The sequence below is a fragment of the Cyrtonyx montezumae genome, unplaced genomic scaffold (genome assembly GCF_038088225.1).
Source record: "Cyrtonyx montezumae isolate F1298 unplaced genomic scaffold, pur_monq_1.0 scaffold_18, whole genome shotgun sequence".
NCBI classification, from domain to species: domain Eukaryota; kingdom Metazoa; phylum Chordata; class Aves; order Galliformes; family Odontophoridae; genus Cyrtonyx; species Cyrtonyx montezumae.
Window position 1 is genome coordinate 4,222,692 of NW_027071914.1, and position 14,614 is coordinate 4,237,305.

The 14,614-nt window shown below is 38.2% G+C and overlaps 1 protein-coding gene across 1 annotated transcript in view; it reads left to right on the forward strand.

The window, feature by feature from the left end:
* Positions 1-14,614, forward strand: part of SLIT3 (slit guidance ligand 3) — a 464,100-nt gene that overhangs the window by 293,679 nt on the left and 155,807 nt on the right. The window contains exon 9 of the mRNA XM_065734486.1: positions 11,086-11,227. Within this exon, the coding sequence (XP_065590558.1) occupies positions 11,086-11,227 (142 nt within the window). The remainder of the gene's footprint in view (positions 1-11,085; positions 11,228-14,614) is intronic.

The following is a 14,614-nucleotide window of genomic DNA, read 5'->3' on the forward strand; positions in this document are numbered from 1 at the left end:
ATGTTTGATCCCAAGCTTCAGTGTATCATAGCTGGTAAATTCATGTCCAGCCCTGGAGGTTGCAGGAAGTGTTATGGGCACACGGAAAATGAAGTTGTGCACCAGTGATTTTTGTGGCATGATTTTTAGGAGGGCTGAGCATCTTCTGTGCAGTTTTGGAGAAAACAAACAAACAAACAAACAAAAAACATAAAAGGCTCAGCTAAAAGAATAATTTAGAAATCTAACAATCTTGGCAGGGGAAGGTTAAAAATAAGGGAATAATTGATAGAGCTATTAGCAGAAACTCATTTTACCAAAGATGTAACTAGAGCATGTCCGTCTTACAAAATGAAGTTTCAGATGGGGCATGAGTTCAGTTATTTAGATTTATGATTTAGTGATCTGAAAGAAAAAAAATGGTTTAAATCAGGAGAGGAGATAATAATTGCTGAACATGAATCTAATCTGGACAGAACCCATCAAAATGGAGTTTTCTGTGCAGCCTGTGGCTTCTGAAAGAGAAAAGGTTATTTAACAGCTGCATGTTGGACCAAGACTGTAAAAGAGAACTCTCAAAATTGGCCTGCTTTTTATTAAAGCATATAGTAATGAAAATTAAAGGAAAGAAGCTTCCAGTGAGACAGTTCATAAACTCTATCCCTTAGCCATCATCTGGGAAATCACACATACTGAAAAAGCAGTACATTGGAAGAGCTCGTTTTAGTGGAGGATTTAGCAGAGAACTCAGCTTCGTATCTACTGCTTCCACAAAAAACCTACATGGATAGTCAGTTTAAAGAGAGTGTAAATCTTCTCCGCTCCTTATTGCAGGTCTTATTCCCGATTTTTACAGCTTAATTTGTTCCTGTTTGACTATGAAGTCACACTAGGACAGAAGGTGAATGGTGGACTGAACTTGTCCTGCTGCAAAAGAATTTTATACAGTTTAAGATTATATGAATCACTGTAACTACCCTCTAGCTGGCAGTGAAAGCTTCTTTGCATCATACTTGGGAAGTGCTGAAGTACAGTGTACTGAACTACTTTGTTTTAATACATGCTCAGCATTTCAAGTACTTGTATTTTTATGCCAGTGGGAATACATTACGGAAGAAGAGAAATCTCAACTTTTCTTCCACTATAAAATGGGCTTTATCAGAGTATTCCGGTTCAAAACTTGTACTGCTGCGTATTTCAGAGCAGAAAGAGGAGAATGAAATAATGTAGGGAGAGTAGAAAAATAACCCTGTTCAACAACTTCTGGTTGTTCTTTGGATCCTATGCTAGAACACATTTTTTAAGTTTTTTATCCTTTTATGACAAACATTGCTTCTGAAATGAATTTTGAATGCTACAGAGCAAGGAATAATGTAAGCTGGAAAAGAAGAAGCAGAACAGTGACAGAGATGTGCTACAGCAGGAACCCAGGTTTCTTGTTTCCTTCTGGATACAGTGCTGTCCGTCCTGTACAGTCAGGTTTATTAGCACTATGTACAAGGTCTCTCAATGTAGCACTGCTGCAATCAGAGATACGTGCCAATGTACCTGTGTAAACTGAAGAGAAATTTTTTCAAAAAATACTGTTCAGCTTGAGCATGTAAATTATAAAAATATTAATTCAAATGGCACTTGCAGGCAAATGGGGTGTAGTAGAAAAGCTATTCCAGATCTCACTTGTTCATGCCCATGAGCATTTGACTGAGAACTGTAGGTTAATGTGTAGGATTAAATAATGTGTAGTTGCCTGAAGAAAGGTTTGCAAATATGTCTAATTGGATTTGTGTTTCTGAGGAAGCAGGGGAAGGGTCATTAGCAGGACCAAGCACAGTTGGGACTGGCTGGCCCCTCAGCACTGGGGAGAGCACTGCGTACTCCTGGCAGTCCTGTTGCACACCGGAGCCTTCTGGCTGGCTCTTCAGCAAGCTGTCTCCTTGTACAGGAATCTCTCCTCCAGAGGCACCCTTGATGGTGCAGCCTGCCTGGATCTGGGCCTTAAAGCTATCTGTTCCCAAAGAAATCTACAAGAATGCACTTCCCCCCGTGCAGCTGCTTTGTTTCAAAGAACTCTTGGAAGTACATGGTACTGCAGGCTCCTAAAAAAGCCAATATGTTGTGGAATGGGCTAGCCTGGCACCAGAACGTGAGTGCCTCAGCTGATGAGCTGCAAATAGGAAAACGTGTATCTCCCCTCTCTCTCTCCTCTATAACCTTGCAATTTGCTGCCACATTGCTATGACAGGAGAGAGGGGAGCAAAGATTTGATGAAAGATGAAATACTACTTGCACTTTGATGCCTGGGAACTGTTTATATTCCCTTAACTAGCAGAGAAGCATCTGTTTGTGTGTGTGCTGTCATATCCTCAGTAAACCTCAGAGCCTTCCAGACCTTGCTTGGATCAAATGATGCTTCTTTGCCCTGCTCAGATGTTTCATGGCCTCTTTTTGGCCTCTTTCTCTATTTGAACTTCTCTGCTCCCTCTCTCCTAAGCTCCCTTAGGATAATGTTTTAATTTCATTTTTCTCTTTCGTGAGTTGAATCATCGCTCCTTGATTTTTCTTCTATCTGCTCTTTACTTCTTGACGTTGAAATTAATCTACATCTTGATCAGTTATGTCAAGCCACGGAGTGTTTTCTCACTTGCATTAGCACATCTGTAAAGCTTTGCAAACTGAAGTAGAGGGTTCATGAGTTCATGCCTTCAGTAGCACCTTATTTTTTAATTCTGCATTAAATCAGTTAAAGTCCACTAAGAGTTGTATCAATCTGAAGCTGAGGCAAGAGAGTAATTTCTGGCTAAATAAACTGAAACTGAATTTAAGAAAATTCTGGATAGATCCAAATCTTTGTTGAAGATCTAGTTTCTGAATTATACTCTGAAACTGCAGCTGAGATACAAAATAATGAAAATATGTTAGCTTCCTGCTGCTTAATGCAGACAGGAAGCTGTAAGGAGGAAGCAGATTTATTTGTTTAAGTGAGGTCAAATGGTCTTAAAATATAGCTGTTACTCTCTGGGTAGGACCACAGAACTCAGTAGATTGTCTTTCTCTGTTTCACTCTTAATAACTTCATAGTATATTGTTTAGGAGAAAACCAACAATGAGTAACTAATAAAATATCACTCCTTAAGCTTAGTATCTTAATGAGAACATTCAGAAGGAAATGTGTGTGGAGAGGGGAACTCCTCCCCATCTGTTCCTATTTAAAAAGCTGCACAATGGTATATCTGCATAATTAGCAGTGGGTCTGCTTCTTTCAGCATGGGATGTAGAGGTACTGCCAGCGTGGAATTTTGGTGCTCCCTGGAAACTAAAAAGCAGGGAGGAATATTTCCTAATGATGCAAACTTTGCCAGTGCAGGGCAGCAGTGATTGCTCCTGAGGGAGCAGGGTGATTTCTCTCCATGCAGCATACCCCAGCTCTTGCAGAGAAGGGCTGCTAATGGCCCTTAGGCTTAGTGGTCACAGGAAGCTGCAGAAACAAGGTAGGAAGAGGAGGCCTTTTCTGTGTGTGTTTGTGAATTCTCACCTTTTGCCTTGCTGACATCCTTGTTGTACAGCTATCTTACTGATTTTCAAAGTGAGCTGAAGCGTTTTGTCTGGATTTGACCTCTTTCCCAAAGAGTGACCCGTGAGGTGTATTAGACAAATATCATATTTTTTCCTCACTGTTGTTTTATGACAAACATAGATTCAGTAAGTGCTCTCACAGTGGGGTCTCTGCAGAACTTTCAGTACTGTATGACTTCTAAAGCCCTTAAAAAAAAACAAACATGCTTTGAATATTCTTAGAAATTTTTTGTGGAATTCTGGTAGAGTTTTTATCTCCTGTAGCACAAACTGATGTTGAGGTGTAGTATAAAGAAACATTTCAGTACCATGCTTCATTAGCTGCTCGAGAAGGGAAATCCTGCAGGTTTGTAGAGATACTCATCGCTATTTACCTGAGTTTGTTGCCTGATTCCACTGTGTTTCTCATTACCAATTTACATTTACTGTAGTGTTAGCAGTTACATGGTTACATTTATACTCTAAAAATCTACTTCTTGCATTGCAAGATACCACATATGGTGTTATTTATGCAAATCTGAGGGTAAAATTGATGTTTATTCAGGCACTTAATGTATCTTTGAAGACCAAAGCTTAAAATCAGCTTTAAATTACAGTAAATTTAGTTTTACAGTCACACAATTATGTTTGTACCTTTTCAGTATGATTACCTTTGTTCTGGAATTCTCTTTCCCCAAAGCAGTATGTGCAGTTCTTAAATGCTTGTTTAAAATGGCAGATTCAGGTATCATTATTCACCCATTTGGATTTTGAACTGTTGCTCTAAGAATAATAATGTGATTTGGTTTCATGTTTATGTCCAAGAACAGTGGCTTGTTTTATTACTAGCGCAGTAACACTATTTTGGTATTCAGCGGGGATGCGCCGTGGTGCTCAGTGCTGACTTGGGTGGGTACCATGAGCTGTGGCACAGGTCACAGCAGCAGAAGGGCACTGGGGATCCCTCCAGAACCCTCGGGAATGTTCTGGAGCCCCAGAACCACTGAGGGCAGCGGAGCCCTTTATAAGGTCACTGTATCATTTCTGGGCCTCTTTTGTAAGTGTCACTTCATTCGCACTTTCCAGACTGCTGATACAGATTGTGGAGTTGGCTTATACAGATTGTGGAGATGCCAATTGGACTGCAGGAAGGACTACATCTTTTAAAACCTTCTAGTACCAGTATTTCTTCAGTCTGTTTTGGAAAAGCAAATAGAACGTATATAAACCCAGAGAGACAAATACATGCTAGCAGGTTTCCTCAGGACACCCTAGTCAGAAAGGTTAAGTTCTGGCTGCTGTTAGGAAAACAGACCTGTGTTGCCAGGCTGGAGACAGATATTCAAAGAGCAGCTTTGTCACAGTTTTTTAATGACTTAAGTTGTCTCACAGATTCTGTTGCAGTTTTATTAATCCTTCAGAAGAACAAACCTACCCATTAGACCTCAGTTGTTACAGGTGAACTTGCTTCTTTGTTCTCCTTTATTCCATTCCATTTAGAAATACTTCATGCAATTTGGGGGTTATCATCATGAATGAAATAATTGCAATTAGTGTTTTTAAGGGTAAAACACTGTGATGTGAGGTCTGATTTTCAGTGGTCTCACTTTACCAGTGCATCCTGAAACATCCAAAATAGGACTTGTGTGGAATCAAATAGGCTGTGTTTATTACGCTGAGCCTTCCTTTCACTTCATTTGGATATTTTCTTTCTTCAATATTTGTAAACCAATTAGTACTGAGTGTGCCTACAGAAGAATTGCATTCACTTACCATGAATTTTTAACAGATAAACCCACTGTTTGGGAATGTTCAACAAAACAGTGAACTTGAATCAAATAATGAATATTCATAACAAGCCAATTTTTGCATATACCGAAGTTGATGGTATTAACATCGTCAGTTGAGGCCTAAGTCACTAATCATAAATTCTTAATGCTGAGCTCAGTGAAAATCTGTTGAACAACCAAGGATGAAAATAATCACATAAACCATTTACTTCACATTCCTATAGAATAAACATATTTATACAATTTTATTCTCCATTAGTGGGGGTATTTGCCATCATTAAGGAAGGATAAAATTGAAGATAGCTCTGATTGTCTTGTTCATATCTCCCTGCAGGGCTATGCATGTTCATTTTATTTGAATGCTGGCTTGGAAGCACTATTCAGAGCAATACATCTGTTTTAGGTCTCTTTTTGAGGTTTTCTTAGTGGAGCCCAGTAAAAACTCATGTAGTATAATTGATTTCAGATGTTCCAGTATTAAGAAGTTCCAGTAGGTTATTTAATTACACCACAAAAGGTCATAACATACCCACAGATCTGCAATACTTGTACTGTTTTGTTTATTGATCAATAGTTTCATGTCTGCCATACTTAAAAGGATTTAAAGTCACCACAGACTTCTAACCAGTAAATCCTGTCAGATTTTCCTGAAATCCATCAGAACTTTTTTCCAATAACTAGAATTTTTCTGATAGAAGAGATCGGCTGCAAGGGCAGTTGGATAGGTGAGGAGGTAATAAAGCATGCTACTTAGCATGCCATAAATGGGTGTCAGTGCAAATGAGATTTAGTTTATTTAGTCATTGCAAAATTTATTTAAAATGCTTGTGACATTTAAACTCCTCATTTCTACTCCATAACCATTCTGTGCTAATTGTAATATCAGTCTATTTGCTGCTTTTAAAAGGCTAGAGGCCACTGAGACACTTATTTGAAAAGAGCACTTAATTCCTCTGTAAACTGCTGGGTTCTGATCCTCTCCCCATCGCTTCTCTCTCTCTCTAACCTGAAGTTTGAAACTGCAATGTAAAGCGGTGCGGGCTGATGAAATGCCAGGTGTCAGCTACCCCAGTCATGGAGGCTGCCAGTCCATTATATCAAGCACAAAAAGCACAGTAATTTTTGTCGATAGGGTTCCAAATTCCAGCTTCCACATTCCATTAGTGTGATTTTTATATAACAACATGTATAATTATGTTGAGGATTCTTAAGAATTAGAGAAAGAATATAGCTAACATGGTGAATTATTGCTCTTAAGAAACAGAGACAAAATCTGAAATGATGGCAGGTAGCAAGAACTTCAGAAAGGAGATGGCATAAGATCAACTGACTTGTGTGTTGCTGTTTCCACATAGTGGGGAGTTTACTACAGTTTTGAAGAACACAGACAGGAATCCTGAAATACTTCTGCTTTTCCCAGATCTTTTCTTTAGAGGAAATATTGGCAGCAAAAGGAAAATGCCTTTTTAGATTTCAAATATTCTCTTTTGGAAACTGTATTGTGTCAGGGCCCTCATTATGTTATTATTCTCATCCTTGAATACCTATAGAAATCATATCCAAATTTTAATTTTCTGAACTTCAATCTCCATAGTCTGCATGGAATTGCTTTTTACCATCTCTTCACATGCATGCAAACATTAAACTAATTAAACTCTCTTGGATTTTTTTGGTGCTTTGATTCTATAGACCTATTGTGTAGCTAAGCCAAGATCCTAATTGAATACTGTTTACAGCATTATTCAGGAGACCTTTACATTATCAGTGTAATGTTTTTTGTAAAATGTGATGGAGCAGGGGCTAGATGTGTGCTTGCTGTTCATCTAAATACATATTTTGTCCTTTGCAAAAGAAAAACATTAGTAAAACCATTTGAGGTACTGATTGACAGTTTGTTCACAAAGTCTTTTTATTCTAATTTAATTCTATTCTTTTTATTTAAATTTTCAGAAGTCTACGATCTAGATCTATTTTTGCTTGTAAAGGAGGAATTTTACCAACTCTACAGGGTTGTATTTACTGTGGGTTAAAGTATTTTCACACATAAAATGTCAGTCAGCAGTAAAAGAAATACTGGATATTTTGGGGCACTCCAGGAATTCAGGTTTATAGTAAGAAATTAAGTTTATAACAGTAGTCATTTTTCCATGCTATTTTATGTTAAATTAAAAAATAATTTTAAAAAAAGGAACAATCAGTCATTACATGTGGAAAACACAGACACATAAATACAGCCTCTTTCTTTACTTTTGTTTTACTTTCTTCAGCAGAAGGTTAGATCCTGTAATGTTACACATCTTCAGTGTTATCATCCAATTTCAGTTTCATGTGCACGACCATTTAGCTTTCTCTCTTTCTTTTGGCTCAGTGTACCTCTGTGGTTAACTAATTGGTGACTTTGCTTTTGTTTTGTTTTGTTTTTTTGTTTGAACACACTAGTCCTAAATCAGAATCTTATTTACATTGCAGTTCATCTTTCCTAGCAGAAAAGCAGAAGTAAATGGTCTTAGCTCCAAGTACTGGGGAAATTGAAGGACTCTCAATGGCTTGAGTCAGATGTATCAGATCCTTCTTTGGAGAGGATAATGCCAACTGGCAGTACTTCAGGGTTTGTTTGTATTTGACATTGTGCCCTTAGTTCATTAAAGATTCTCTGACCCACAGCAGTACATTCCTAGAATCATAGAAAGGCCTGGGTTGAAAAGGACCTCAGAGCTCATCTAGTTTCAACCCCCGTGCCATGGGCAGAGTCACCAACCACTGGAGCAGGCTGCCCAGAACCACATCCAGCTTTGCCTTAAATGCATCCAAGGATGGGGCATCCACAACACATCTTTGGGTTGTAGTGGTATAACTGCAGAATGCCTTTTCCCCTCATTACAAACATCTTCAGCAAGCATAGCTATTGCATGTGATAGAAGTTGTGTAGAAAACTTGACATTGGTGCCAATTTTCCTTTTGCCTCTTGGAGAGCAAGAGTTGTTCTGAAGTGTCTTCCCACTTGGAGGATTTCTCCCAGTCTGGAAAGGCTTGACATGGTTGGCATGTACTTCTCATTGTTCCTTCTGTTTTGGGCATCACACCACAATGTAGACAGACAAGGAAAACAAGTAAAAATTGTGTGGACAGGTTGTAAAAAAAAAAATCTTTTGTTCTATGTGGAGATAGCAGAGGCTCCTGTGCATTCTGAAACACTAATCTACTGCTTGGAAGCATTCATGGTTAAAATCCTACAGAAATCTTGGACATGGTGAAAGGCAGAGCTGGCAGTGCTTCTGGTGATACGCAGCAGAGCTCCACTCATTTTTGAAGGAATTCTATTAATTCATAACGATGATATGTCTGCCCTGCATTTTTATGGCCAGAAGACAGGCCCAGGAGAGCTGCTTGTCTTGTCTGCTGTACACGTACGTTTTTAACTAGTGGAGCTTAGGGATATTTTTTTATTCAGGTAGCTAGAACTTAAGCACTGTAATACACACATGCTCACATATTTGGACTATGTTAAGACAATGTCTAGTAAGATTCTGGAACTTGTCAAAGTTCAGGTTGCCTGATAAAAAATATGAAGTTGATTCCTTGAGCATATGCACTAGAATCTCGATTTTAATTACACTATTGAATTATTTTTATACACTGTCTGCCCAACTGATTCTGCAGGGTGAAGCTGTTCTAGGATTCAAACCATCTGTGTGTTGAGATAAAGACTGTTGCTTGTAAACTGCTTATCTGTAGCTGTCAGGAAAGTTGGAAAGTGGATTGTGAGTGCAACAGGATATTTCAGGAAAGGAAAAGGATCATCTCATGATGAAAGCTCCAGACTCTCATGGAGGATGAATGTGACTCCTACCCATACCACAAATGTTCTCTAACTTTATTATTTATTTATTTTTTAAGATGATCATTACCTTTGAAAATCCAATTTTTAGACTCATGAACTGGAGTTTTGAGGGCTGGACTGCCAAAGCAGAGTCGCTCACAGCTCTGATTAGCATTAAAAAAGGCTGTATTTAAAATTTACAGTGCTTTGAAATTTAATTTTTTCTTTTGCTGTCCTGACTTAAAGTCTACTCATGACTCAGTAAAAAGAAATTTCAAACACAATACTACCTTGGCAACATTTCATACAGAATTGAAATCACAGAATAGCTTGGCTGGAAGGGACCTTTAAGCTCATCTAGTTCCAACCCCTGGCATCGGGCGGGGTTGCCACCCCCTAGATCAGGCTGCCTGGAGCTGCTTGCACTTCCAGCAACACACACTGGAACTAGCTTTGCTGGGCTTCTGGTGTTTTCATGAGCAACATTTCAGAAAATTAAGACAGTCCACCAGCAACATCTGACCCAGCAATGTTAAGATCTTATTCTTCCTCAGATGCAAAAAGCCTTCTAGCTGCTAGTCTTCAAAAGCAGTTCTTACATAATTCTGCTTCCTAAATATCTTGGTCACATATCAGATGTTTATGTCATATTCAGATCTTTATAAATATATGCATATGTACATTTGCTTTACTATGAGTGAGTTGACTTTGCTTTGCACAATTAAGGGGTAAACCAGAGGGTATTTAGGCATAAATCAACAGAAAGAGTTTATAAGAATGTTGCAGTGTTTATACGTACATAAAATATTTTAATTGACATAATAATATATCCTGCAGTTACAATTTGTGAAAGTGCCCATCATATGCCTTTTCCAAAAGAAACCCCAGGCACTGTATGCAGCTTGCCATGTTTTCAAATTATTTGTGGTACCACAGTTAAGATCTTTTAGTTCTTCTAGTTCTCAGTATATTTGGTGAGTATAATCTACATAATCTAGAAAAGTACCATTTTTTTTTCTTATTTCTGTTAGGGTTTTGTCACTTCTTACCACCAGAAGCATTCAAATTCAGTCCTCTGTGTCTGGTCATAGCTCATAAAGATTCTTGAGTTTTCTTTTGTTATATGTAGTTTGGAAGTCTGACTTACCATAAATACATCAATAACTGCTTCATTTTAATAAAATTAATTAGTGTGGCAAGACCTTTTTCTTTGTGTGTGTGTATATATCAAAATTAATAAGATATATTTAGACATATGAATCATTAACATTTAAGAAAAAATGGTATTATTGGTACAGATTTGAAAAAGTTATTGGCAGTTAAAATTGAGTCTGATGTACTGATCAGAATGCATATAGAGCAGTATCCTCATGCTAAATATTTGCCTTCCAGTTTCTTGGTTTTCTTTGAAATTATTAGATTGACCAAGCATATGATGTTTTGAACTTACATTTTATAATTCTCTGTGTGTATTTCCATTAAGTGCTTTGTCTAATCTTGAAAAAATGAGCTTTCTATTTCCTGTATTCATACCGTAACAGCTTACAGCATTTCAAAAATATAAGTAATTGTTGGTGACAGTCTTCTCTCAGTATGTAAAAGTTTGTGCAATGGAAACTTCTAGGCAGAGACACCTTTTGGAGATATCCTCAATCTTTAGGCTTGTTTTCTAAATCTTTGAATAAATTAATTTTGTTGATTGTAGAGGAGACCGTAGAAGTGTCTACGAATTAAAATTGATTGAATGGGGACTGAGGAAGGATGAGCACACAGTAACCTTTTAAATGTTTTTTCCACAGTTAATTTATAGCACATTACATTCACTGAATCCAAATAAATTATTACTTAACATAGTAGAAGGATATGGAGGCTGATGTACTTTATTGACAAATATCAGGCAGTCGTTTTTCAAAACTTGCATTGAGTGATTTCATTTTGTCTCAGGTTCCCAATCTGAGCCACCATCATGCAGTGCCAGTTCCATCACTTGCCCATCTGCCTGCACCTGCAGCAACAATGTAGTGGATTGTCGAGGAAAGGGCTTAACAGAAATTCCAGCTAACCTACCGGAGGACATTTGGGAAATGTAAGTGCCAATATAGTGTGCTATTCACTGTCATTTCTCTCCATTTTTAATCCTTGTTATGTGAAAGAAAGTCACGTGTTTTGAAGACTGTGTTCTGAGTAATTACCAGATTATTGTAGTCTTTGCCTGTGTTCTTTTGATTTAAGGGCTCAAAGTGTTCTTTGATATAGATTAAGATTCTGTTTGAAGTTTCCCTATCTCAAAATAAGGTGAAGTTCTTGTCTCATTATGTGCAGTCCGGGGTTGCAGTTGTATACTCAAGAAAAGCACAGTCCCTTTTTGTTTTTGTCGAATCAGATTGTTTTATCTTTTGTTGTGGATTCCCCAAGAGGTGGAGGGATTTCATGCTAAGTTGACAGGTTGCATTTGTAATGAAGTGAGGTATGACATCTGAACAGATTGTCCTTGCTGATTTTACCTTCCATTTCTTGTATGCCACATTTCATTACTCCCAATTCTTTATCTTTTTTAAATTTTGTGTTGAAGGATCAAATACAGACTTGTTTCTTTTTACTACCTTCAAGATTTGTAATCATTTGTTTTTATGTCTATAGCTTGTGCCATGATCTTGAAGTACTATTAGATGAAACTAAATTGCTTTTGGTTAGCCTGTAAGGGACACAGATCAGCTCTTTCCCTGTTAGGAGCTTGTAGTGCAGTGGTTACCAATATCCAACCAGCTTTTACAGACTGTGTAAAATACTAAAATTTGTATGGATCCAGGTATTTTTGCAGTCTGTTGGCAGCTTTTAATTGCTATAGAAATACTGCTACATTGCAAAATTCAGTGGAATAAAAGGTAAATTGGTGGGGCTGCACATAAGCATTTCCACTATGTTATGTCTGCCAGGAATATAAGGGTTATGGCCAGCGAAGACTGTGTGCTGTATAGCTTGCTAGTGTTCTACACTACACTACTGTTCCTCTGACTTCATTAGCTGCTTTTGTAATTTTAAGTTTCTCCTCAACATTGTTTGGATTATTATCTCAGCGTAACAATTAGAAGTAGCTAATTATGCTTGATTTATACCTCAATAGGGAATAAATATTAGCACAGTGAATGCAGAAAATAAACAACATCTTAAAATTACCATTGTTGAGCTTATATCAAGAGCCTTTAAAACATTTTCAGGAAGCATAAACCCATACACAAGCTGTTCTGAACACCTATTTACTTGCCTCCTGACAGTTCAGAACGTATCGATGGTGTTGGTGTCCACTTAGATTGTCACGTATAAAATGTACATGTAATACTTAATTTTCTATCTATCTATGGAAGTTAGCTTAAAAATATCCTGAATGTATAAGTTGTGTTTCATGTGCTAAGAAAAGTCAGTATTAATCTTCTTTCAATTCTGTCAGATGCAGGGCAAGCAATTTTGCAGGAGTGGCTGAATGGTTCTTAAAGAGGCAGAAAAGAGACTGGTTTCAGACTTGCTCCCAGATTAGTGTTGGGTTTGGAGAACTTGGTAATGTGAACAATGCTAGCACAAATCAGATCGTCTTTGTGGCTCTGTGCCAAAGTCTCATGGAGAGCAGTAGCTGCAGAAAGAGAAAGTGGCACTTTCCTGCAGCAGTGTATTTCAGTGTCAGAAAGTGAAAACGTTGATCTTTAGTGTGGTTACAGTAGCACTGAATATTCACATCCTGTCTCCTTTCTAGTATCTCTAGCCCCAGTGACTCATGAAAGCAATTCAGGAGAGCAGGAAGTGGAGGAAAACTTGGAGAGCCTTAAAGTAAGATGATGGGATAGCGAGCCAAGATGTAGGTAGCATTTTGAGAAACTTTCATAACCTGCAGGTTATAAAACTTCTTGCTCCATAGAATGCTGCATGAAGCTCGTTAATGATTTAGATGACAGACTTCTTGCAGTTTAGGCAGTGCTTGTTTGAGTCTTTGCCTACAGATAATCTTTTTATATCGTGCTAATCCTGCATATATCCTTTACAAATTCATTGTCATTTCTGGTGAGAGTAGTTCTGAAGAAGAAATTTCGATGACTAGTATGTTCAAAGTGTAACGTGAGCTAACCCTCACGTAAACTTTATTGCTGACTTTATAATGGAGTCAACGCTGTGAAGTTTGCTTTCTTTATGAAATATATCTTAAGAAATTCAAGTAGATCTATCAGAACAAGTGACATCAATGACATTGCCACATACACTTCTTTTTCTTCTGGTAAAGCAGTTTTTATTTGTTTTGTGAAAGTACTGGAAAGAAAGAACAACCAATTAACCTAAAATCCAAGGGCAAAGTATTATACATTCTCACATCTAGTTGAGTAAAGGGTACCCACTCAGAATGAAATGTTTCTAGAAGGATGGAGAATTACTGCCACAGTGTTTTCTCAAAAAAATCCTGGCGTAAATTCCTTTGACCAAGAAAGCCATTCTGTGTTATTAGAAGTTGATCACACTGCTCAGAAATTCAGTTTGACTGAGTCTACTCTGCACTTATTCAATAAAAAATCCATCCAAAGGTCAGATTCCAGCTACATATGGAATAATGACTGTCTTTTGATTTGATACAATAGGCAGAATAATGTATTCTTGCTGTAGTGTAGCTATTGAACATAGCAAATTCTCCCTATGTGCAGCAGCCCACATCTCTCAACGCAGAGAGTTGTGAGGTTGTGCATTGGTTGATATTTTTTTTTCCCTTTAGGATTGTTCCCTCTTGTTGGTGATAAGTCACACCCTTTGCCTAAAAGGCAGCTGTGTAGTGGTGCTGCCTGAACATTTATTTCTGTACCCTGTTATCCTATGATCTGATTCTGATCGTCTTTTAGAATCACAGAATCGCAGAATTGTAGGGATTGGAAGGGACCTCCAGAGATCGTTGAGTCCAACCCCCTGCCAAAGCAGCTCCCAGCCCAGGTTGCACAGGTAGGCGTCCAGGTGGTCTTAAACATCTCCAGAGAAGGAGACTCCACCACCTCTCTGTGCAGCTGTGCCAGTGCATTGTCATTGCACTGTGAAGAAGTTACCACACACATTTGTGCAGAACTTCCTATGCTTCACTTCGTGGCCATTTCCCCTCTTCCTGTCACCACACGCTGCAGAGAAGAGTCCAGCCTCGTCCCTTGGCCAACCACTCCTTAAATATTTATAGACATGGGTGAGATCCCCTCTGGGTCTTCTGTTCTCAAGGCTGAACAGACCCAGGTCTCTCAACCTCTCCTCATAAGTGAGGTGTTCCACACCCTTTATCATCTTTGTGGCCCTCTGCTGGACTCTTCCAAGGACATCCAGTCTTTTTTGTACCGGGGAGCCTAGAACGGGACACAATACTTAGAGAACTGTCTCGTACTAGAGGTGAAATTCTGCTTTTGGAATACATGGTATGGACTAACTATTTTGCTGGGTTACTGTTGCATACACCACATTT